General features: G+C 42.7%; 1 protein-coding gene across 2 annotated transcripts in view; it reads right to left on the reverse strand.

Moving 5' to 3' along the window:
- The window catches only part of LOC139566287 (partitioning defective 3 homolog B-like), a 184,292-nt gene extending 158,782 nt beyond the window's left edge, over window positions 1-25,510 (reverse strand). For both annotated transcript variants that reach the window (XM_071387365.1, XM_071387364.1), the window contains exons 1-2: window positions 25,070-25,510; window positions 7,870-7,974 (exon numbers count right to left, since the gene is read on the reverse strand). In XM_071387365.1, coding sequence (XP_071243466.1) covers window positions 7,870-7,974; window positions 25,070-25,186 — 222 coding nt within the window. In that variant the 5' untranslated portion in view covers window positions 25,187-25,510. The remainder of the gene's footprint in view (window positions 1-7,869; window positions 7,975-25,069) is intronic.
- Window positions 25,511-27,083: the final 1,573 nt, after the last annotated feature.

The following is a 27,083-nucleotide window of genomic DNA, read 5'->3' on the forward strand; positions in this document are numbered from 1 at the left end:
TGCAAAATGTGTGTGCTACAAAAAAAGTAAGGCTATAAGTAGTGCTGGACGATAAATTTGAATGTATGTTTTTGCACGATATTCCAAATGCCTTGTCCACTTGTTCTCATGTTGTGTTTTTGGTCTCGTCGTCTCCGCTCCTCTGTGCACCTTCCCATTTACACCAGAGATGTGTACATAATGACGAGATGTACGTCTCCGTCCTAACAATGGGAGTCATTGTCCCAAAGGCGGGAAGGCAGGCGACAAGCTTAGATCCAAAATAGGCCCAAAGAAATGCATTGGCCTTGTTTTGGACCGGTTTTAGCGAGAGCAATGCTTAGACTCTTCCGCTATGTTTGACACACACACCACCAAGCCCCACCAAGATCGAATCCCCGAGCTGACAAGGTAAAAATCTGTCATTCTGCCCATGAACAAGGCAGTTAACCCAATGTTCCTAGGCCGTCATTGTAAATAAGAATTAGTTCTAAACTGACTTGCCTAGTTAAATAAAGGTTACATTTGATAAAACATTTTAAACCTCACAAGCCCTCAATTCATTAGATTATTGCTGATGGTTTGAAATGCAGTGTGTGACTGTGACGGCTGATTTCCTCCTTTGTAGGGATCGGACCAAGACGCAGAGTGGAAAGTGTCCATGATTTATTAACAATAAACTGAACACTACACGAAACAAAATAACAAAAGCGAATCAAACCGAAAGACAGTCCCGTGTGGCACGAACACTGACACGAAATACAATCACCCACAAACAAACAGTGAGAACAGCCTACCTTAATATGGTTCTCAGAGGAAACGTCAAACACCTGCCCCTGATTGAGAACCATATAAGGCTAATTAACCATGAACCTAAACAAGAAACAAATAACATAGACTGCCCACCCCAACTCACGCCCTGACCATACTAAACAAACACAAAAACAACGGAAAACAGGTCAGGAACGTGACAGTGACCTTTAAATTGTAAAATTGTAACCTTTAAACGCTTATTTAGAGAAAAATTATTTATTTTTTTTAATAGTGAACAGCACATAAGGAAAAAAATATATAATAATAATCGACATGACTTTTAGGCCATATCGCCCAGCCCTAACTATAAGATACAGTGAGCAACACAAGACCATATTTTCAAATGACTAACCATAGTGGCAGTGACCACGTCATACTAACCTGGCTGCCCCCTACTATCAAGTCCGGTCATGATTGATCAGATGGCACCGGAGAGTTTTACACTCTCCTAACCATTTGTGCTATTGTGTGTGTTTTTTTGCATTATTTGTAACTTATTTTGTACATAATGTTTCTGCCACCGTCTCTTATGACCGATAAGAGCTTCTAGAAATCAGGACAGTGAATACTCACCTCGTATTGAAATACAATTTTTTCTTAAACGAGTCGGACGAGAGGGAATAACTCCAGACACTCGACAAGGCACTCATCCCCGTCATTTGCAGGAGAAAGAGATATCGAGAACGAAGGTCGGTGTGCCTTGTAAGGATCCGGCGGCGAGTGGGTAATTTGACTTTACCATCGGTCCTCTTCAATCACTGGATGATAAAAATACTAACTACAAGAACGTATATCCTACCAACGGGACATTAAAAACGGTAACATCTTGTGTTTCACCAAGTCGTGGCTGAACGACGACATGAATAACATAGAGCTGGCGGATTTTAAGCTTTTTCGGCAGGATAGATCAGTTGCCTCTGGTAAGTCAAGGGGTAACACTATGTATATTTGTAAAAACAACAGCTGGTGCACGATATCTAAGGAAGTCTCAAGGTTTTGCTACCCTGAGGTAGAGTACCTCATGATAAGCTACAGACCACATTTTTTACCAAGAGAGTTTTCACCTATATTCTTCGTAGCTGTCTATTTACCACCACAAACCGATGCTGGCACTAAGACCGCACTCAATGAGCTGTATGTGGCCATAAGCAAACAGGAAAACGCTCATCCAGAGGCGGCACTCCTAGTGGCTGGGGACTTCACTGCAGGGAAACTTAAATCCATTTTCCCTAATTCTACCAGAATATTAAATGTGCAACCAGAGTAAAAAAAATAACTCTACACCACCTTTATACAACAAACAGAACCGCATTAACATCTCTCCCTCACCCTCCATTTGGCAAATCTGACCATAACTCTATCCTAATGATTCCTGCTTCAAAGCAAAAACTAAAGCAGGAAGCACCAGTGACTCGGTCTATTAAAAAAATGGTTAGATGAAGCAGATGCTAAGCTACAGGACTGTTTTGTTGCACAGACTGGAATATGTTCCGGGATTCCTCCGATGGCATTGAGGAGTACACCACATCAGTCACTGGCTTCATCTATAAGTGCATCGTTGACATCATCCCTACAGTGACTGTACGTGCATACCCCAACCAGAAGCCATGGATTACAGGCAACATCCTCACTGAGCTAAAGGGTAGAGCTGACTCTTTCAAAGAGCCCGGGAGCGTATAAGAAATCCCGCTATAACCTCCGACAAACCATCAAACAGGCAAAGCATCAATACAGGACTAAGATCGAATCGTACTACACCGGCTCCGACGCTCGTCGGATGTGGCAGGGCTTGCTGACAATTAAAGACTACAAAAAGGTAAGCACAGCTACAAGCTGCCCAGTGACACGAGCCTACCAGATGGGCTAAATTACTTCTATGATCACTTCGAGGCAAGTAACACAGAAACATGCATGAGAGCATCAGCTGTTCCCTGGTGACTGTGTGATCACGCTCTACGTAGCTGATGTGAGTAAGATCTTTAAACAGGTCAACATTCACAAGGCCGCAGGGCCAGGCAGATTACCAGGACGTGTACTCCGAGCAAGCGCTGACCAACTGGCAAGTGTCTTCACTGACATTTTCAACCTCTCCCTGTTGGTGTCTGTAAAACCAACATGTTTCAAGCAGACCACCATAGTCCCTGTGCCCAAGAACACTAAGGTAACCTGCCTAAATGACTACTGACCCGTAGCACTCACGTCGGTAGCCATGAAGTGCTTTGAAAGGCTGGTCTTGGCCCACATCGACATCATTATCCCAGAAACCCTAGACCCACTCCACTTTGCATTCCACCCAAACAGATCCACAGAAGAAGCACTCTCTATTGCACTCCACACTGCCCTTTCCCACCTGGACAAAAGGAACACCTATGTGAGAATGCTATTCATTTACTACAGCTCAGCATTCAACACCGTAGTGCCCACAAAGCTCATCACTAAGCTAAGGACCCTGGGACTAAACACCTCCCTCTGCAACTGGACACTGGACTTCCTGACAGGCTGCCCCCAGGTGGTAAGGGTAGGTAACAACACATCTGTCACACTGATCCTCAACACGGGGGCCCCTCAGGGGTGCATGCTCAGTCCCCTCCTGTTCACTCATGACTTCATGGCCAGGCACGACTCCAACACCATCATTAAGTTTGCCGATGACACAACAGCGGTAGGCCTGATCAACAACAACAACGAGCCAGCATATAGGGAGGTCAGAGATCTGTCCGTGTGGTGCCAGGACAATAACCTCTCCCTCAACGTTATCAAGACAAACGGAGATGATTGTGGACTACAGGAAAAGGAGGACCAAGCACGCCCCCATTCTCATCGATGTGGCTGTAGTGGAGCAGGTTGAAAGCTTCAAGTTCCTTGGTGTCCACAACACCAACAAACTATCATGGTCCAAGCACACCAAGACAGTCGTAAAGAGGGCAGGGGAAAACCTATTCCCCCCCAGGAGACTGAAAAGACTTGGCGTGGGTCCTCAGAACCTCAAAACAGCTGCACCATCGAGGGCATCCTGACCGGTTGCATCACCACCTGGTATGGCAACTACTCCGTATCTGACCGCAAGGCAGTACAGAGGGTAGTGTGTACTGGGCCGCCAAGTTTCCTGCCATCCAGGACCTCTATACCAGGCGGTGTCAGCGGAAGGCCCTAAAAATTGTCAAAGACTCCAGCCACCCTAGTCATAGACTGTTCTCTCTGCTACCGCATGTCAAGCGGTACCGAGCACCAAGTCTAGCTCCAAAAGGCTACTTAACAGCCATAAGACTCCTGAACAACTATTTGCATTGGCCCCCCCCACCCCCATTTTTACGCTGCTGGTAATCTCTGTTTATTATCCATGCATAGTCACTTTACCTCTACCTACATATTACCTTAATTACCTCAACCGGTGACCCCGCACATTGACTCTGTACCTGTACCCCCTGTATATAGCTTCGATATTGTTATTTTACTGCTGCTCTTTAGTTATTTCTTAATTTTTATTTCTTATTTTTCACTAAACACATATTTTTCTTAAAACTGCATTGTTGGTTAAGGGCTTGTAAGTAAGCATTTCACTGTAAGGTCTACACCGGTTGTATTCGGTGCATGTGACAAATCTAATTTGATACCACCATAGAAATAGAATGAATGTAGAATGTCATTCTTTATGGATACCACCAGCTGCCTCCTGGGCCCTGCTTCTGTTACTATAGACACAGAGATAAACTGTGGGACATTGTTGGATAGGTGGTAAACATGTAAGTATTTAAACGACTGAGCAGGTAGCTCCCTCTCCTCTGTGGTGTGGCCCCAGCCCCTTGTTGCTCCAGGGGGGCCACGTATACAGATACAGCCACCCTCCTCCCTCCATCTTTCTGCATTCCCCTCATCATTCATCAGGCAGGCCTGAATATTCACGAGGAGACTTCTGGCCTGTGTTCCTGACTGGGGGGTTAATGGAGCCTCTGGCATGTGTGTGTGTGTACTGTAATCAAATCACTCCTGCCCCTCATCTCCCACCAGTGGAGCGGGAGCTACGCTACACACATACAGCGCTATGCTAACCTGCTTGCCCACGGCTCCACAGGTAGGAGAGCCTCGGATTCAAAGGGCTCGCTAGTCGCTACGCTAGCAGACAAATAGATGGCCATTATCTACCATTAACATCCGTGGCTAACGCGGCACACATACTGTGCAGTGGACGATCTCACAATGGACGCCTCATAGATCATTGATGGAGAGAGGAGTGCTGCTGGGAATGAGAGGACAAAAGCAATAAAGATACAACTTTTTTTTTCCATCACAGAGAGGAGTAATAATAAACCATTGACATGGGCTGCATTCCAAATTGCACTCCATTTCCTTTATAGAGCATTACTTTTGACCAGGGCCCAGTTTTATTAGTCATATGTGCGGGATATGGATGGTATACATCGTCCAACGATATGCTTACTTGCAGGTTCCTTCTCGACAACGTAACAGCAATAAGAAATAATACAAGATAAGAATACAAACAAAGTAAATGGCAGTAGAATATAGTTCAATATTTACACGTGTATTGGGTAGGGGGCGGGGGCGGGGGCAAGTGTATAAATTGAGCCGTATAATAAGAGTGTGGTTGCAGCAGTTGGGATGTGTGTGTTGCATGAATGTACTGCTACTGAACATCAGGAACACCTGCAATTCCCATGACTTAGATTGCCCCAGGTGAAAGCTATGATCCCTTATTGATGTCCCTTGTTAAATCCACTTCAAATCAGTGTAGAGAGAGGTTAAAAAAGGATTGTTAAGCATTGAGACAATTGAGACATGGATTGTGTATGTGTGCTATTCAGAGAGTGAATGAATGGGCAAGACAAAATATTTAAGTGTCTTTGAACGCAGCATGGTAGTTGGTGCCAGGCGCACCGGTTTGAGACTGTCAAAGAACTGCAACACTGCTGGGTTTTTCATGCTCAACAGTTTCCCGTGTGTATCAGGAATGGTCCACCAACCAAAGGACATCCAGCCAACTTGACACGACAACGGTGGGAAGCATTGGAGTCAACATGGGCCAGCATCCCTGTGGAACGCTTCCAACATCTTGAGTTCATGCCCCGACAAAATCGGGGGGCAAAAGGGGGTGTAACTCAATATTAGAAATATGTTCATAATATTTTGTCCACTCAGTGTACATGTGTGCGTATGACTGTGCGCTTGTTAGTACGAGTGACTGCATGTATGCTAAGGAGCAGAGAATCAGACAGGTGGTCAGTTCAGGTGTTCAGCAGTCTGATGGCTTGTAGATAGTAGTGCACTATATAGGAAATAGGGTGCAATTTGGGACAAATCCATAGTCACAGAAATAAATAATGTAATCAAGCTTAATTTCATATTCTTAATTACATAAGGTGTCTCAGAGTAGGATTTTTAGTTTTTTTTAACAGAAAAGCAAGTGCATGTTTGCTATGGTATCCCGCTTGCAATGTGCTAAACAATATAACAAACATCCCTCAATGACAAATGTTGTGATGAGGAGTCAATAGGTTAGGGCACACAGAAAGCTTTCAAGTCCTCACCTAGGCGGCTAACCATGGCTTACACATGGATAACCTCTAGTACTAATAGTAAAAGCACATGTAACACCAACAGTAACAGTATGTTTAGAGTTTTACATTTTGTTTTAAAATATCGTCCTCGTGAGAATGTTATAGTAGGCTATGCAAGCTTTTACCGACATTCGGTAAAAATCGCCCAACCCTCCTCTCGCTCATAAACAACGCCTTGTAAAACAATGATGCAACCTTTTACCTTTTACATTTTTTATTATTTCTTATTGTTGTTGCGTTGTCGAGAAGGAACCTGCAAGTAAGCATTTCCTTGGACGGTGTACACCATGTGCATTCCCTACATACAACTAATAAAACTTGAAACTTTAACATCTCGATAAAAATTACCACAGAGCATATCACAAAAGAAAGAAGAAAGTTTTTTTTTTTTTTAAAGTTAGCGACCGAGTTCAAGCATCTATTATTTATCCCTTTAATATTCAGAACGAACTATACTTTAAGTTTCAGTCCTGGAGGCACAGGACAAGCACAGTGCGCGTTACACTCGCCCAGTAAGTTTAAATATAAATTGTTGTTGCAGAACACAGCACAGCCACCGAATTAATATGAATATTCAATTTCCATTCTGTATTCCATTCTTGCTGAGTAAGTCTTGGTAATTTATCATTCTATTCTGCTTCCCGCTTTATGCAAATGAATTACAAGCAGCTATTAGCACATTTTAGGAATGTATAATGCCAAATCTTCTTTTCTTCCTTGAAAGTGGAGCAGTTTGTGTGGGTGGGTGCGTTGAGAGGGTTCGTGCGTGCACAGCAGGTGAAGGAGACCACACAGGTAAGGCATGATACACACTAACAACGGTTGCCCATCCGCTGACTCTCACACCGAACCACTGAGGATCTCCCTTCCCTCATGGTTCAGTTGTTTCAGAGTGAAAAATAAAAAACATGAACAAGATTAACTGCAAAACACTAAGTGTTTAGAACTAAACCGTGCCTCTCAGTGAGATGTATGATGCAATCCATCATGAACCAACCAACCATTATCAGACCGGCCAAACCAGATAAGCAAGTCCACAGAGTCGTCATTACACACTACAGTCATAGTTCACAAATTACTGTATGTAAGTACATGGTATGGGTTGTTTGTCTCTGATTGAAAGCCAGTAATTAATTTCTGCATCTTGCTGTCATCCCTTCATGACACATACACTGAGAGGGGGAGGTAATCGTGATAAAGGTGTTTAGGCAATGAGAGATAAGACCACTTCCTCCAACCCTGTCTGTGAGAGGTTACATGCGTGTTGTGTTAATACCAGGCACTGAGTTGTACTACTCTGTTCACCTGCTCCGGGGTAGAAGTGCACCCTAGGTACAGATCTAGGATCAACTTTCACTTCCACACTCAAAACCTTAACTATTAGTGGGGAAAACGCATTACTGACCAGAGGTCTAGGTCTAGGGGCAAGTTCACCCTGCCCCCTATCCACCGAGACATATACATCATGAAAATATCTACTACTGTTGAGATCATTGGGCCTTACCTTGTCTCGGTCCTCCACCAGGTCAGTAAGCAGGTCATCCAGGTCCAAGATGCCCCCGTCACAGTACTCCATGCGGTGGGTCCGAACCAGGAAGTCCTCCCCATTCTAGTAGGCACACAGAAAACATGGAGACATTAGCCTGATAAGAAACTGATCGAGTGGTTATTGGGTAAAAACACACTTTATCGTCCTGTATGGCTCAGATGGTAGATCATGGTGCTTGCAACGACAGGTTTGTGGGTTCGATTACCGGGGCCACCCATGCATAAAATGTATGCACGCCTGACTGAGTCGCTTTGGATAAAAGCAGCCGCTAAATGGTATACATTTACACTTCTGAAAAGCAGTTATTGTTGAAATGGTACCTCTTGCAACCTGCTAATATGAAAACGGTAAACTGCGTGTCATTTCCTCAAACCTTCATGAGACAAAACTAGGTTTTGAAGCGCCAAATGGCTGCACACGGTTTCATCTTTACAGATTCAGAAATATGGTTGGGAAGAGGATAACATTGTGTATGTCTTGTTTTTGTGTATGTCTTGTTTTTGTTTACTTATCTCGTTATTATTTCGTAACAACAGGTGATCAAAATGTATGACAATAGCCAATTGCAGCAGTTGTGTTTGTGTAAGTGGTGTTGGGGGCGTGTGTGTGGGGGGAGGAGGAACGCATTTCTAGTTCCCCCCCCCCACTCCGTGAGAGTGGTGGGCACATTCCTGAAGCGTCACTATGGCAACACAGGTCTGAGAACCGATATCAACTATATTCCTGGTATCTTTTGTTCAGGACACAATCTGAAATCTGTGCCATTTTACTAAACAGTAGTGCTGAGCGATTAGTGCTTTTTTAAGGTTCGGCTTCAGTTCGATTACGGTTTCGATAATATTTTTTTACATTAAATGCACTAGGCATTTATGTGGGTTGAATGCTGTAACACAGAATAAAGCTATTAATAAAAGTCCCATGATGGTACTGACTGTCCATTACTGCTTATCACTTAACCATAATTTATTCATATAAATTTACTAAAATATTTCAGTTGTGTTTATTACATGTTTTATTTGAGTTGTACTCCTTCGACGATAAATGCAAATCCGACCATCACCCCTGGTGAGACAAAACCGCGACTCGCAAGTCCTGTCTGGTCCAGCGACGGTGGGTTTGTGCCCATAGACGTTGTTTGCCGGTGATGTCTGGTGAGGCCTGTACTCTGGAGCGGGATCGTTTGAGGTGGAGGGTCCGTCAGGGTCTGGGGCGGTGTGTCATTGCAGGCAATCTCAACGCTGTGCGTTACAGGGAAGACATCCTCCTCCCTCATATGGTACCCTTCCTGCAGGCTCAACTTGACATGACCCTCCAGCATGACAATGCCACCTGTCAAGCCCTGACCTTAGTTATATATGTTTTCTGTATTATTTTGGTCAGGTCAGGGTGTGACGTGGGTGGGTATGCGTGTTTTGTGTTGTCTAGGGTTTTTTGTAGATCTATGGGGTTTTTGTAAGTCTAGGTTATTGTAGGTCTATGGTGGCCTGAATTGGTTCACAATCAGAGGCAGCTGTTTATCGTTGTCTCTGATTGGGGATCCTATTTAGGTTGCCATTTTCCATTTTGGTTTTGTGTGTTATTGTCTATGTGTAGTTGCATGTCAGCACTCGTTATATTAGCTTCACGTCATTTTGTTGTTTTGTATAGTTTGTTCAGTATTCTTCATCAATTAAAGAAGAATGTATTCAAATCACGCTGCGCCTTGGTCTCCTCGTTACGACGAACGTGACACCACCAGCCATACTGCTCGTTCTGTGTGTGGTTTCATGCAACCCAGAAATGTCAGTGTTCTGCCATGGCCAGTGAAGAGCCCAGATCTCAATCCCATTGGCATTTTCCAGCCCTAATGCTGGGTTCGGCAATTTACCGGTCTTATATTAGCCCGCTTGCGCTCAGATGGGCGGGGTGTAAATATTTGAGGTGTTGCTAATTTCAGGCAGTGCTGATAGGTAGATTTATGTCCAAACAAAAGTTTTAGCAGAAACGAAGTTGGTTATGGCATGAATGTTGACAGCGGAAACGCAGTCTATCCACACTGCCCATATACACATGGAACAAGAGTAGCCTAATGTGCTTTTGGTGCCTGTATTCTTCAAATTTAGAAACATAAACAAATGTTTTTTCCCTAGGATAACCTCCTCTCAATTAAGGCTATTATTGTGTCTGCCCAATGCAATCGCAAAGTAGTCAAGACTGTCGATAAAGGGATTGGCTCTTGAGACCGCTTGGAAATAAATGTTAAATCACCAAAGCTTTATTAAAATATCAAGTTTGAGAGGAGTAAAACAGTGAGCCGACGTTCCCTTTTTAGCTATGCATTGTAGGCAGGGGCACGTTATTTTAGCCAAGCAGGCCCCATTTTGGATGTGCGTAAAACCCTCCATAGTCTGCATTGTTTTAATATTATACGCCCATGGCGGAAAATTATGGTGCATGTAAGTGTGACATAGCCTATTTAAAGCAAGTGGTTTCGTTTTGTTTAGAATTTGTTTGGCCTTATCAAAAACTAATTTAATCTTGTTTGACAATGTTTGGCATGTCCATGCTCAGCCGTAATGCAATTTACAGTAGGCCTAGCCCCTATATCAGTGTGAATGCTGTTGAAGACATACAATTACTTAACAATGTGGACTGCAAATGGGTTCAAGTTAGGCCTACATTTTGTTATTTCGTTTCTGTAAGCCATTTAAACTATAATGGACTAACATTGGAATTAGATTTGATTCCAAGGCAATACATAAAAAGACCATAAATACACAACTTGAAACAGCCACATATTTGCCATGGATCACATCCTGATTGCCCAGTGAGGCTCACACCCACAACTTGTTCATTTATCAAAACCCATCCCTTTCGCGCCAACGTCAGCAAGTGCGCCAATAACTGTGATAGTGAAAATAGCAAAAATATTTGACACGCCCCTGAACCTATAGCGCTACCACCTACGCTTAGAGTTACCATTGTGTTAGGTTTGTTCAAATAGAGTCCCTAATGTTACGCAGAGAAGAAGTGTCAAGCTTCATACAACACAAATCAAAATCAGATTGACCCTGCTCAGATTCACCTGCTAACAGCGCAATGATATTTACAATAGCAAGTGTGTAGGCAACTACTAGGCCAATAGTCTCAGTGTTTTAGTGGATCATTAGTGGAGCTAGCCTGGGTACCAGACTGGTAACCCGGTGTCAGTGGAGCATCATCATGTTACAAATGGGCATCTTGCTCTGCTGCATCCAAGTCAGGCTTACACTACCAATAGGGGTCTGGCTTTAAAAATGGCCCATGACAGAGAAAAAAAAAAGGTTAATTCTCTTAAAACAAATAGTCAAGCTGTAATCTCAATGCCAGACACAGGGCCAGCCTCTATTTTCCTTGAGTGGTACTGTATGGGTACTAGAATGATACAACCACACTTGATAGTGAAATAAAATAGAACAATTGAGAAAAAGAGATATTCAAATGTACAAGCCTAGTAGTCAGTGTTACCTTGTGGGAGCAGAGAAACGGACTTAGGCTTACACAGATCCTCTCACATATCAAAACAAGAACCCAACTGTAGGACATCTAATCTCCAGGCATAGCACGAATACCTCCCTTGAAAAACAGGTTTCGCCTGTGGGAAGACCTGCACATTTGTCTCCCTGAGCAGGTGCATGGCACAGTTGTAGGAGGGTGAAGTTTCCCTTAGGTACAGATATAGGATCACCTTCCCCTCCCCCAATCCAAACCGTAACCATTAGTGAGTAAAATACTAAAGTGACCCAGGATCAGCATATCAGGGCAACCTCACCTGGCAACCTTCAGGAATGGAGACTGCCGACTGGCTCTCTCCCAGTGACAGAGGAATTAAAAGGAAACACCCATAACACTAGAGAGAGAGACACTGCACCTGACTGCTTATTCAAATCACTCTGTGCATATTACTACGCATCAGGATTTAGCCTAATTGGCAGTATTTCAGCTAGCTCTCTTGATATATGCATACTCCCATCTGGTTAGTATGTAGATTATTTTGCCATACATCTCAAGACACTTAAAAAAAATTGAATTAATATCTTGCCTAGTTTCTACCACTCTTCCTTAATCCTGTCTCATTACGTGACACTTCAAGGGAGTACATTGAAAAATAAAATCAGGACAGAAAAAATCTGTCTTAAGTTCTTGTTGTCAAACTCCATAAATCCCCATGTATCATGGACATTCACATTTCTTGGGTCCCCTTCAAACCAACGGGACATGTGGCAACGGTGGATCAGTCAACACAATAGAATTAGGACTAACAGTGACAGTCAGCGGTGTAATTTGCCGAAATGTACCCTGTAAGTCGCCCATTTGAAGCGATAGCTCGAGAGTGTTGAAGCGCATAACGATTAGTGAAGCGCTTCGTCGCTAAATTTGGGGCGCCGGTTTTTCACACTTTAATCCTCCCAACACAATTACACAGCTGAAGGGAAATGTGTTGGATTAGCGTAAGAGAAGAAAAAGCATTCATGAACAAGCCAATAGAAAGCTACGGAGTACCTCAGAGGAAGTACAAGTGAAAGGGAACTGTAATGAACATAGCACTTTAAATGTATTTTTAGAAGGGAGAGGAACAGCAGCAGAGGAAGTAGTGCTTTGCTCTACCTACTGTAGCTACTGTACATAGGAAGTAGTGCTTTGCTCTTGCTACAGTACAGACAGTAAAACTGGTTATAGAAATGTTGGCACGATAATGTAAAAAGGGTACTGGAGAAAGCGTGAGTTAGTGAGAAACCCGTATAAGACTTTGGATTCCCACTTTTTGAACAGCAACTAGTTTATGAGAGAGGAAAATGCCAAGCTGTCAAATGTCAACACAAGGCAGGTTACAATTGACACTGGTTTATTTGACAAAAGCAATTTCTCCCCAACTTTTTGGGGATCCGTTCGACAGGAGTTGCAGCTATTTTGTTAAAATTTGATTTATTGCGACAAATGATGGAAACTGTGTTTCTCGAATAAACGATGATCGCGAAATATGTTTTGACAAAACGTGCCCCGCATAAAAAATTAACTATGAAGCTCCACGTCACATTTCATTCCGCTAAATCAATGTTTCAACTATAAATAGAATGTTTCTTTGCAGGATCCTTGAACTGACTTTCAAGAAATGATCAATTGCATCGCCTTGGATTTCTGGTTTCTGGTCACCATCCAATTATTACAGATCTACAGGAGTGCAAGATTCACCATGGCATGAGAATTATTAGAATAATAGCAAATATTACTAAATTGGCTTTTGTGGGCGACCTGAGACATGAAACAGATAGGTGGGAGGGCATACAAGCTGTTGCCAATTTAATAATGCACAATATGCCTAAATGGGTAATGTTAACACTTCAACCACTTTTTTCTAGACTCGTTTTTTTTATAGGTGTGACGTCATTACTTCCAGCTGTTTTTATAGACACAAGATTGTTAAATGGAAATGCACCATAGCAAGCAATTGTCAAATCTATTTCCTATGCAAACTTCATAAATGTAGACAACAGTGGCGGTCGGTGCCGTTTAAGATGAGGGCGGACAATTTTTTTATGAGCATGGCCTTATTTCTGTTATAGCATATTCCATTCACCCAGCTCAATGTAACATCGGTAACAGGCTACAGGTTTAGGCTACTACATGATACTCAAATTTTCCTTGTACCCATCGTGAGGTTGCTACAACCTAGCCTATGAATGAACGTTTACAACATAGGCGCACAGGTCAAGAGAATTTTCAGTAATCAAGGTGACAGACCGTGACACAAACATCACTTCCTGTCGTCACTTCCTGTTGAATGCGGAATAGCTCAGTTTGTTGTTTTGTAAAGTTTTGAAAGTTAATTTCTAGCTAGCTACCTTATGAGTTTGGATCCTGTAACGCGTTTGGGGTCAGTTGCTGGGACCGCTACCATCTGTCCAGTGATCCTGCCAACCAAGGCAGGGTCTGGGGAGGCAGCCTAGCTGCTAGCTAGCTACCCATCAAGCTAGCATGGATTTGTTGAGGGCTTTATCACAGCCCGTGAAGCTGTTAGCCATTGTGGATGGAACTGCGTATTGTCCCAGGCTTGTGGTTGTCTAGACCCCTGCTGCAACCTGCCCTGTTTGGAACTGCGAGGAGTCTGAGTGTAACCTACATTGTTACCACGACAAATACGGCGGGAGTACCGTTGAGGACAGTGGTATCATAAGGTGAAGGATCTTTAAAAAAATAAAGTGTTACACATGCAGTTGTTACAACAAGAAAAAAGCAACAAGAAAAAAGCAACAAGAAAATAGCGTTTTGTCCAAATACTGGTGCAGTCAACTAATAAAAGAATGGACGACCTGACCAGAGAGGTCCAGGACCTGAAGAACAGTTTGCAGTTCCCCCAGGGTCAGCTCGATGAGTTTAAACAAGAGAACGGCAAGATGAAAGCAATCTGTAAGTCATTGAGAAGGGGCATCAGTTCTGTAGAATCCATGATAACAATGACAGAGAAATCAGATTATCTCAAGGGACAATCACAGCAGAACAACATGATTGTGGACAGAATGAAAGATTCTCCACGTGAGACCTGGACAGACTGATTACCAGGACGTGTACTCAAAGCATGAGCGGACCAACTGGCAAGTGTCTTCACTGACATTTTCAACCTCTCTCTGGCCGACTCTGTAATACCTACATGTTTCAAAGAGACCACCATAGTCCCTGTGCCCAAGAAAGAGAAGGTAACATGCCTAAATGATTACCTCCCCGTTGCACTCACATCAGTAGCCATGAAGTGATTTGAAAGGCTGGTCATGGCTCACATCAACACCATCATGCCAGAAACCCTAGACCCACTCCAACAGATCCACAGATGAAGCAATCTCAAATCGCATTCCACACTGTCTCTCCCCCCTTTGTTTTTACACTGCTGCTACTGGCTGTTTATTATTTATGCATAGTCATTTTACAAATTACCTCCACTAACCTGTACCCCCACACATTGACTCAGTACCGGTACCCCCTCTATATATCATTGTTATTGTTATGTACATTTATTGTGTTACTTTTTAATTGATTAGAATTTTTTTAGTTTATTTAGAAACTATTTTATTAACTCTTTCTTGAATTGCATCGTTGGTTAAGGGGCTCGTAAGCATTTCACGGTAAGGTTACCAGGTTACCTGTTGTATTCGGCACATGTGACAAATCAACTTGGATTTGGATATATATTACCCTTACAGAATTTCCACGTGGGCGAGGATTGGAAATTTAACCAAAACCTATTGGATGATAACTTGTTTTTAACTAGGACAGAAGAATTTATGAAGAGACTTTTCCAGACAATACATAAAGTGCATTCGGAAAGTTTTCAGACTATGACTTTTTCCAGATTTTGTTACATCCAGCCTTATTCTAAAATGTAGTAAATTGTTGATTTTCTTCATCAATCTAAAACACAATAGCCCATAATAACAAAGCAAAAACAAGTTTATACATTTATGCAAATGTATAAAAAAAAATACAAAATTAAATATCACATTTCAATAAGTATTCAGACCCTTTACTCAGTACTTTATTGAAGCACCTTTGGCAGCGATTACAGCCTCGAATCTTCTTGGGTATGACGCTACAAGATTGGCACACCTGTATTTGGAGAGTTTATCCCATTCTTCTCTGCAGATCCTTTCAAGCTCTGTCAGGTTGGATGGGGAGCGTTGCTGCACAACCGTTTTCAGGTTTCTCCAGAGATGTTAGATCGGGTTCAAGTCCGGGCTCTGGCTGGGCCACTCAAGGACATTCAGAGACTTGTCCTGAAGCCACACTTGCTTTGTCCTGGCTGTGTGCTACAGTGGTTGCTCCACTAAAAGTTTTGCGATTATGCTGCGAGACTTAGAGGTAATTTGTCGTTAAGTACGGTACCCTGCGTCACAACTTCATTGCTCCAAACCAGCGGGGGAGTTAGAGCACTGATTGTGATTCTGGGTCCTACTGTGTCTCTAACTGACAATGAATGGGCGACATAAATCTAAATAGAAACTGATAATTGTGCACAACTTCAGTATTACTAACTGTTGTTACACTAAGGTTTTCATTATTTTATTAGGATTATTTTGCTCTTACTGTAGTACTGGAACCCACTCCCGACCGGTCACGTTGTACAGCACCTGAGTGGCGCAACGGTCTAAGACACAGCAAGCTGTGTTGCTACAGATGCTGGTTCAATACCCATGCCAGCCTCGACTGGAAGACCCATGAGTTGACTGTAGGTTTTTTTGTTTCTCTCTCTCTAAAAACAGAAATAAAAAATTCTAAATAACAAATTAGTAACAATGTCTCACCCCATGTTCAAGAATGGCCTTTTTCCGCGCTCATTTTACGTTATTTGAAAACAAAATCTCCAAAGTATTGTTATTTTTTAAACAAAGCTATTATTATTAATTTAGAATTATATAAAAGTCCCTTGGATATTCTCACAAATATATTATTAACCCTGTTATTAGCAGGACAATATATATTGGTGATATTGGTCATGGCTCCCGAGTGGCGCGCAATGGGATTGCCTTGCAGTTCTCCAGCTGTATCCACTGAAAGCGCGTAAGGTTCAAGGCACGAGGGCAGGGGGGCACGGGATGGGCCGCAGAGAAGACGGACCTAGACCATGGGGAGGGGGGGTGGACCCCCACCCCGCCACACTGGGTAGCACAGAGCAACACTAAGGGGCATTGCACTAATAATGCTGCTGACTAGGGAAATGTTCCCGCTGTTCTTAGTGCCAGTCTGCACGTTCAAACCAAAACAATGTAACTAATAATGGCATCTTTATGCTTTCGTTAATAAAATAATGATAAAAATACTCTTTCAAAATGCCAATGTTTATTTAGTTATGGATACATAACGAATTACTATGGGAATAAACATCACTGAATAACAGAAATATTGGAACAAACTTGTCTAATGAAGGTAAACTAAATTGTTGCTTACTGGAAAATACTCTTTCAAACACACACGGTCACGTTGTACAGCACCATTAAGGTTATTAGCAGGTAACTGGACAAAATACTTGCCTAGGAGGGTAGGGGGAGAATTGTATCATCAAATGTATTTCTTAGTTAGGTTGGCTGTATCACAACCGGCCGTGATTGGTTAAAATTTCAGTTTAATCCACCAGAACAGACAAAACAAATAATAGAACAAAAAGTATTATTATTATGTATCACATCCGATTGTGGTTGGGAGTCCCATAGGGCGGCGCACAATTGGCCCAGCGTTTCTCTCCCTCTAAAAACAGAAATAAATGTTTTGGCCATTATTCAGATTACGATCGCTCACTTTCGTTTTTTTGAAAATGAAATAACCTCCAAAATATCATTATATATTATCAAGTTGATGGCACAGTCATATAGCCCGGCACCTACATTTGTATCAAAATAAATAAGTACCAACATGCTTTCTGATAGTCTTTAATAAAGAAATGCTTTGGTTATCCTGACCTGGACACCATGTACAGTATTATCAAAAAATATGACATGCCTGGACACCAATATACCTTTACCAACACCCCTCTGTATTTTGATACCTTGTGGATGGGGGCTCCGGAGTGGATCGGGGCTCCCGCAGCGCAAAATGCGTTGCTACAGATGCAGGTTCGATACCTGTGCCGGCCGCCACCGGGAGACCCATGAGGAGGCTTTTGGTTTTAATTTAGAATCCTCCAATCCTCTATATGTAATTATTTGTGGAGAGTCAGGTCATATTTTTTGATATTCTGTAGGCCTATCGTAGGCGACATGAGTCTCACTAGTGTTGAGTAATGTGCTGTTAAAAGTGGTCTAGGTCTTATTTATTTAATAGCCTACAACTATTTTAGCACCGTTTCACGCTGCTCTGAGACAAGCATGGGGACTGGTCTTGATAAATCAATTAGATTTTTATTTCCACTGAATCTCCATTTGGGTATTGGTTAGACTACAATTATACAATTAGGGTGTAGAAACGTTATGCGCTTAGTGTAACCTGTATTTAACTAGTCAAGTCAGTTAAGAACAAATTCTTATTTACAAGGACAGCCTACTCCTTCCTCCCCGTCAGGGAATTGAACCGCGGTCTCCCGCGTGTCCGCACGACACAGGGATTCTTAAGCTAAATAACCAAGTACTGTAGCCTACTCCCGACCGTCACGTTGTACAGCGCCAATTTTTCCATTCCACCCTAACGGAAACCCAGAGGGTTTTTCGTTTCCCTTGGAATAGAAACACCATAATATTAATCAAATTTTGCAAAATTTCTTAAAATCAGTACCATGTACTATGTTCTTTTAAAAAAGGTTTTCAATTCTCTAGTACAGACACTATTGAAGGCTATCAAATGCCCTCTGGTGGTCATTCTAGCACTAACTAGCATTAATGGTACCAGTGGTTGGCAGTTAAATAACGTGCCATAGAATTCTGCGGCACCATGCAAGCTGTGCCACAGTACACTGCAACTTTTCATTTCAAGTTCAAGCGTACTGTTAGCTAACTAGCTAACATTAGTTGGCTGACTCGCTAGCTAACGTTACGTGTATGATCTGTTTGGTAATATTATTCGTATCGCAGAGCCATTTGCATTGCTAGTTATAGCCTAATGTTAGCTAACTAGCTAACATTGAACCTGGTTGGTTAGCTACCTAAAGATTCATGCAGGGTAGTAACGTTATGAGTTGGGATTATGGTTCAGTGTTTAGCTAGCTAGATGTCTAAACAAAATACACCACTATGCAAGTAACCATTTCAATAGAATGTTCATGATGTCAATGTTACAACTGTCGATAGATGTAGCTGGTAAATTTGCTCTGACTATCTACTCCGATGTCAGAGCACTCACGTCTGAGTGTGCCAGATCGCAGAATAACTGATGAATTTACGAATGCTCAACACAAGTTGAATATGGCCGTGGTCAGTAAACGTCGGCAAATAAGCGTAATAAAATTGTTGCCAGAAGCACAGGTACAGTCACCAACGCTCTGGATAACATAAAAACAGCCTAACCAACTCTGCTAGGGTGAGTAAAATGGTCAAAGTGAGCTGTTCCCGCATGTGTCTGGGAAGTAGCTAGCAAGCTAGCCAGTTAGCTTGGGTGCTTGACTGCTGTTGTGAGGTCAGAACACTCGGATCAACCATACTTCTCGGCCAGAGTGTCCAGTGTGCCCTATGAAAGCTCAGAATTTACAAACAGACGATCTGACAACGTCCAGAGCGTACTCTGGCACTCCTGATTGAACCTGATTGAACTCCCCTCTCTCCACGGGGATTCTCTGCCTCGAACCCTATTACAGGGGCTGAGTCACTGGCTTACTGGTGCTCTTTCATGCCGTCCCTAGGAGGGGTGAGTCACTGACGTGATCTTCCTGTCTGGGTTGGAGCCCCCCCTTGGTTTGTGCTGTGGCGGAGATCTTTGTGGGCTATACTCGGCCTTGTCTCCGGATTGTAAGTTGGTGGTTGAAGATATCCCTCTAGTGGTGCGGGGGCTGTGCTTTGGCAAAGTGGGTGGGGTTATATCCTTCCTGTTTGGCCCTGTCCGGGGGTATCATCGGATGGGGCCACAGTGTCTCCTGACCCCTCCTGTCTCAGCCTCCAGTATTTATGCTGCAGTAGTTTGTGTCGGGGGGCTAGGGTCAGTTTGTTATATCTGGAGTACTTCTCCTGTCTTATCCGGTGTCCTGTGTGAATTTAAGTATGCTCTCTCTAATTCTCTCCTCTCCTTCTCTCTCTCTCGGAGGACCTGAGCCCTAGGACCATGCATCAGGACTACCAGTAATGATGACTCCTTGCTGTCCCCAGTCCACCTGGCCTTGCTGCTGTTCCAGTTTCAACTGTTCTGCCTGCGGCTATGGAACCCTGACCTGTCCACCGGACGTGCTACCTGTCCCAGACCTGCTGTTTTCAACTCGAGACCGCAGGAGCGGTAGAGATACTCTTAATGATCGGCTATGAAAAGCCAACTGACATTTACTCCTGAGGTGCTGACTTGCTACACCCTCGATAACTTCTGTGATTATTATTATTTGACCATGCTGGTCATTTATGAACATTTGAACATCTTGGCCATGTTCTGTTATAATCTCCACCCGGCACAGCCAGAAGAGGACTGGCCACCACTCATAGCCTGGTTCCTCTCTAGGTTTCTTCCTAGGTTTTGGCCTTTCTAGGGAGTTTTTCCTAGCCACCGTGCTTCTACACCTGCATTGCTTGCTGTTTGGGGTTTTAGACTGGGTTTCTGTACAGCACTTCGAGATATTAGCTGATGTACGAAGGGCTATATAAAATAAATTTGATCTTACAACACACCCGTAGTATAAACCCGCCTTCACTCTTGACATCTTTGGTTGTTTAGTACATGGCCTCACATCTGAATCCTTAAAGAGATGGGTGGGGCTAAGGCTTAAGAGGGTGTGAACTAGAGGTCGACCGATTATGATTTTTCAACGCCGATACCGATTATTGGAGGACAAAAAAAAACGATACCGATTAATCGGACGATTTTTATCTTTTTTTGTAATAATGACAATTACAACAATACTGAATTAACACTTATTTTAACTTAATATAATACATCAATAAAATCAATTTAGCCCCAAATAAATAATGAAACATGTTCAATTTGGTTTAAATAATGCAAAAACAAAGTGTTGGAGAAGAAAGTAAAAGTGCAATATGTGCAATGTAAAAAAGCTAATGTTTAAGTTCCTTGCTCAGAACATGATAACATATGAAAGCTGGTGGTTCCTTTTAACATGAGACTTCAATATTCCCAGGTAAGAAGTTTTAGGTTGTAGTTATTACAGGAATTATAGGACTATTTCTCTCTATACCATTTGTATTTCATATACCTTTGACTATTGGATGTTCTTATAGGCACTTTAGTATTGCCAGTGTAACAGTATAGCTTCCGTCCCTCTCCTCGCCCCTACCTGGGCTCGAACCAGGAACACATCGCCAACAGCCACCCTCGAAGCAGCGTTACCCATCGCTCCACAAAAGCCGTGGCCCTTGCAGAGCATGGGGAAAAACTACTCCAAGTCTCAGAGCGAGTGACGTCACCGATTGAAACGCTATTAGCGCGCACCCCCGCTAACTAGCTAGCCATTTCACATCGGTTACACCAGCCTAATCTCGGGAGTTGATAGGCTTGAAGTCATAAACAGCTCAATGCTTGGAGCATTGCGAAGGGCTGCTGGCAAAATGCACGAAAGTGCTGTTTGAATGAATGCGTACGAGCCTGCTGCTGCCTACCATCGCTCAGTCAGACTGCTCTATCAAATATCAAATCAAAGACTTAATTATAACATAACACACAGAAATACGAGCCTTTGGTCATTAATATGGTTAAATCCGGAAACCATCATTTCGAAAACAAAATGTTTATTCTTTCAGTGAAATACGGAACCGTTACGTATTTCATCTAACGGGTGGCATCCCTAAGTCTAAATATTGCCTTCAATGTTATGTCATAATTACGTAAAATTCTGGCAAATTAGTTCGCAACGAGCCAGGCGGCCCAAACTGTTGCATAAACCCTGACTCTGCGTGCAATGAACGCAAGAGAAGTGACACAATTTCACCTGGTTAATATTGCCTGCTAACCTGGATTTCTTTTAGCTAAATATGCAGGTTTAAAAATATATACTTCTGTGTATTGATTTTAAGAAAGGCATTGATGTTTATGGTTAGGTACAGTCATGCAACGATTGTGCTTTTTTCGCAAATGCGCTTTTGTTAAATCATCCCCCTTTGGTGAAGTTGGCTGTCTTTGTTAGGAAGAAATAGTCGTCACACAATTAAGTTATAATTAAGTCTATGCAATGAGCTAGGTGGCCCAAACTGCTGCATATACCCTGAATCTGTTGCAAGAGAAGTGACACCATTTTTCCTAGTTAAAGGAAATTCATGTTAGCAGGCAATATTAACTAAATATGCAGGTTTAAAAATATATACTTGTGTATTGATTTTAAGAAAGGCATTGACTTTTATGGTTAGGTACACGTTGGAGCAACGACAGTCCTTTTTCGCGAATGCGCACTGCATCAATTATATGCAACGCAGGACACGCTAGATAAACTAGTAATATCATCAACCATGTGTAGTTAACTAGTGATTATGATTGATTGATTGTTTTTTATAAGATAAGTTTAATGCTAGCTAGCAACTTACCTTGGCTTCTTTCTGCATTCGCGTAACAGGCAGGCTCCTCGTGGAGTGCAATGTAATCAGGTGGTTAGAGCGTTGGACTCGTTAACCGTAAGGTTGCAAGATTGAATCCCCGAGCTGACAAGGTAAAAATCTGTCGTTCTGCCCCTGAACAAGGCAGTTAACCCACCGAACCTAGGCCGTCATTGAAAATAAGAATGTGTTCTTAACTGACTTGCCTAGTTAAATAAAGGTGTAAAAAAATATATATATATAATTTGGCCAAATCGGTGTCCAAAAATACCGATTTCCGATTGTTATGAAAACTTGAAATCGGCCCTAATTAAATCGGCCATTCCGATTAATCGGTCGACCTCTGGTGTGAACGATGCTGAATGGGTGTAGACAAAGAAGAGCTCTCTAGTAGGTGTACCAAAACATTCAAAGGCCATTTCCTCAAACAGTGAGGTTACAAGTTTATCAACTTTCAATGCAGAATTACTTTCCCATTGTTCCTCAACTGTCGTGTATGATATACCATTTTCTAGTGCAAATGTTGCTACATAAGACCAAATCGAGCCGTCTACGCACTCTCCTCCTCCCACCTTTTACCTTCAGTGCACAACACATCAGCTGTCTGTGAACAGGTGAAAAAACCTTTCCGAGCCAAACCTTCATATCATGACAGCAAACCACTACACAGAGCCTACATTGTTGTCATGTCATAGTCAACTTGAACTAACGCGTTAGAAAACCGCTACAATCATGCAGTACAGTGTACAGTCAGAAAGCAGTTTAGCAGTTACACCGGCGGGCCCCGGTGGCAATAAATTAATAAAACCAAAAGCTTACCTTCACTGGAACTCTTCCAGTCATGGATAGCCATAGCAAGCTAGCTAACAGAGAGTCCCTATCTGTTTGTGCCGGGTGTTTGAGTAGGCTAAACTAGCTAGCTGCATTTGCTAGCAAAGTGAATATATATAGCTCGCTGTCTCTTGCTTGCTTCCCCTTAATTTTGGAAGAAATTTATTTGTTAAAAACTGTTCAACTATTGTCTTTCTCTCTCTTTGAGTCAACTACTTACCACATTTTATGCACTGCAGTGCTAGCTAGCTGTAGCTTATGCTTTCAGTACTAGATTCATTCTCGGATCCTTTGATTGGGTGGAAAACATGTCAGTTCATGCTGCAAGAGTTCTGACAGGAGGACGTCCTCCAGAAGTTGTCATAATTACTGTGCAAGTCTATGGAACGGGTTAAGAACCATGAGCCTCCTAGGTGTTGTATTGAAGTCAATGTACCCAGTGGAGGACAGAAGCTAGCTGTGTGTGCTGCTGAGGCTACTATTGACCTTCATTGTAGAACAGTGTGTTCAATTAATTGGTGACAAGTGAATATATTTATTATATTCTTTTTAATGTTTCACAATTTATATTTTCATGAAGTTCACTGAGGAAGATGGTCCTCCCCTTCCTTCTCTGAGGAGCTTCCACTGGTCAAAAAATATATAATATTGATGGACACATAGCTACAGAGAACTCATGGCTGTCTGAGTCTTACCATATTGGCACAGGCTATGGCTGTAACCTGAGTGGCAGGGACAAACCATGCAGGTACACTACCTTCCCTTTCACTGAGAGAGGGTGACTGACATTCCTCTGTGTGCATTCTCCACACAGACCCAGGATATCTCTGTTTAAGCCAAGGACACTGTCTATGAATTCTGTCACACCAGTGGCAGGCAATTAGAGAGCAGTAAAGTTCATGGTTTACGATAGGGTGGATCCTCGCCAGCCAAACCCTTGATTGTTCCTAGGATGAATCTCACTAGACGCAGGGAATTTTACTTTGTGGGACCCTGGGTTTGTTTTGATTATGTCCGAGGGATATCTAGGTCAGTGAGATGTGTTTCACACATAATTGGCCACAAAGAGGCTTCTACTAATTCGACCAATTGAAGCCAAACATAATTTAGACAAGGGTAGCTAGGCAGCCACATATTGTAAGTCCCTGAGTTGTTTTCCATGTGACCTGATCAGGACAAACTCAGGGTCCTATAACCAATGGCAGGGGGAAAACTTGCCTGTGTGTTGGGTTGCAACTGAAATCCAGTGTGCGTCCCAAATGGCACCCTATTTCCTATATAGTTCACTACTTTTTCAACTTAGGGCCTTGTCAAAAGTAGTGCACTTTATAGGGAATAGGATGCCATTTGGGACGCAGAACCAGTCAGCCCAGGGCCTGGGGAGACCTGGCAGATGAGAGCCTACCAACGCAGGTGGGTGCCTGGGTGGAAGCTCTAATGGGAAGCCATCCATCCCCATTGCCTGCCTGGCATAACCCTGTCCATCACCGGCCTCCCGCCACCACGCCAGGGAAAACCAGCTGATAACACTGAGTTGTCAGCCACCCTAATCCCCCATCAATCAGAGGACAAAGGCTGTTGTCCGCCACACAGGCTAGGCGAAACGATGCAGAGCATATCAAACAGAGTCCCACCTGCACAGGGAGATACTGACCGTTTCAACAGAGCCACATAGAACATCTCTAGACAGCTGCATGCTAGCTGGGGCACATGATACTCATATAGACCACTAACACCTGGCTTTCTGGTGCTTACAAAGAAAGTGATTAAAAGTTATTTACAATGTGTCCCGTGGATTTGTAGCCTGGCATATACACTCTGTCCAGAAGAATAAAATGGGGGTTTCAAGTATCTGTGTATATATGGCTTGGAAATTATTTTGGAATGATAACCCGTTTCTATTGGACAAATGCAAGTAAGTCCCTCCCCGTTGCGTACCATTTGCTTCCGCTTGGTTAATGGTAAACGGTTTCCGTTTCAAGAGTTAATGGATATAGCCTAATGTAGGAAAATATGTAGAAGACTATTGTTTAAAAATTAAATAAATAATCATTTAAATGGCAAACAAACCGGATTAAAAGGGAGGGTATAAAAACAAGCGTCAGCCAAAGTAAGATACGTCAATATATTCCAAAAGAGCCAATTTTGCTTACCTGTTCCAGAATCTTTCGATACCTCTGGTTGGCTTGGTCTATCAACTCCCGAACTGTCCATTCTCCTTTACACGGAACGACCACTGCAGTTGCTCCAAAAGTTACAGTGACTTTCATGTTGTCCTTGTAATCCGAAAAAAAGTTATTTGAAGAACAGCCTTCTTTGATGATCTGTATATTCCTCTGTGATTCCTTCACATGCGAGAGGCTGCGAAGCGCTTGATACCGCACAAGCCTCAACCGAAACCGGAGCAAAAGTGTCACTGGACAAATTTACAATGACAAAATTACACGCGCGCATTAAATAGTACTACTCAAAACTACAATTTACGATAATAAAAAAGATTTGCTTTTCTCAATTATCGGTAAAATTAATAAACGGAGTAGCCTTCATTGTTTTGTCGGCTGAAATATACCTGTTGGTCATTGCACTGACATCCGGAAGTTGATCAACATAAATCACGTCATGGTAGGTTTCCACTAGTTACCACAAACACAAAGTCAAAATTGGCTATAGTCCTATCGTAAAAATGTATCAAAATAAAAATGAATTTAAGGTTAGGGAAAAGGTTACCAGTGTGGTTAGGTCTAAAATCAGATTTTAAGAAGATACATTTTTTAAATTGGCATGGTTTATGACTGTAGCTGTGGTAAATAGTGACGTCTCAATGTTAGGCTGTTGATAAACGGATTGCTTCGAATATTTATCTTCTAAAAGATTCAACTTCCTCGTCTTTCCGACTTTAAGCCATTTTCTTTTTAACATGACAATGATTGTAAACTATGTAGAGCCAGTTTACCATAAACCCTGCTTTGATTTTATACCCTAAGGTAAGGAGAGAAAAAAATACAAGTTCAAAGCGACAACATGCTTACCAAACAACCACGAGCAAATCACTGCCTAAACTTTTTTTTTCTCCCACCTTTATTTAACCAGGTAGGCAAGTTGAGAACACGTTCTCATTTACAATTGCGACCTGGCCAAGATAAAGCAAAGCAGTTCTACACATACAACAACACAGAGTTACACATGGAGTAAAACAAACATACAGTCAATAATACAGTAGAAAAATAGGTCTATATACAATGTGAGCAAGTGAGGTGAGATAAGGGAGGTGAAGGGGGAAAAAAAGGCCATGGTGGCGAAGTAAATACAATATAGCAAGTAAAACACTAGAATGGTTGATTTGCAGTGGAATAATGTGCAAAGTAGAGATAGAAATAATGGGGTGCAAAGGAGCAAAATAAATAAATAAATACAGTAGGGAAAGAGGTAGTTGTTTGGGCTAAATTATAGATGGGCTATGTACAGGTGCAGTAATCTATGAGCTGCTCTGACAGCTGGTGCTTAAAGCTAGTAAGGGAGATAATTGTTTCCAGTTTCAGAGATTTTTGTAGTTCGTTCCAGTCATTGGCAGCAGAGAACTGGAAGGAGAAGTGGCCAAAGGAAGAATTGGTTTTGGGGGTGACCAGAGAGATATACCTGCTGGAGCGCATGCTACAGGTGGGTGCTGCTATGGTGACCAGCGAGCTGAGATAAGGGGGGACTTTACCTAGTGTAACGGATGTGAAATGGCTAGCTAGTTAGCGGGTACGCGCTAGTAGCGTTTCAATCAGTTACGTCACTTGCTCTGAAACCTAGAAGTAGTGTTGCACCTTGCTCTGCAAGGGCCGTGGCCTTTGTGGAGCGATGGGTAACGATGCTTCGTGGGCGACCGTTGTTGATGTGTGCAGAAGGTCCCTGGTTCGCGCCCGTGTCGGGGCGAGGGGACGGTTTAAAGTTATACTGTTAAATTGATGCTGTTGACCCGGATCACTGGTTGCTGCGGAAAAGGAGGAGGTTGAAAGGGGGGTGAGTGTAACGGATGTGAAATGGCTAGCTAGTTAGCGGGTACGCGCTAGTAGCGTTTCAATCAGTTACGTCACTTGCTCTGAAACCTAGAAGTAGTGTTGCACCTTGCTCTGCAAGGGCCGCGGCCTTTGTGGAGCGATGGGTAACGATGCTTCGTGGGCG

This window comes from Salvelinus alpinus, chromosome 38 (genome assembly GCF_045679555.1).
Source record: "Salvelinus alpinus chromosome 38, SLU_Salpinus.1, whole genome shotgun sequence".
Taxonomy (NCBI): Eukaryota; Metazoa; Chordata; class Actinopteri; order Salmoniformes; family Salmonidae; genus Salvelinus; species Salvelinus alpinus.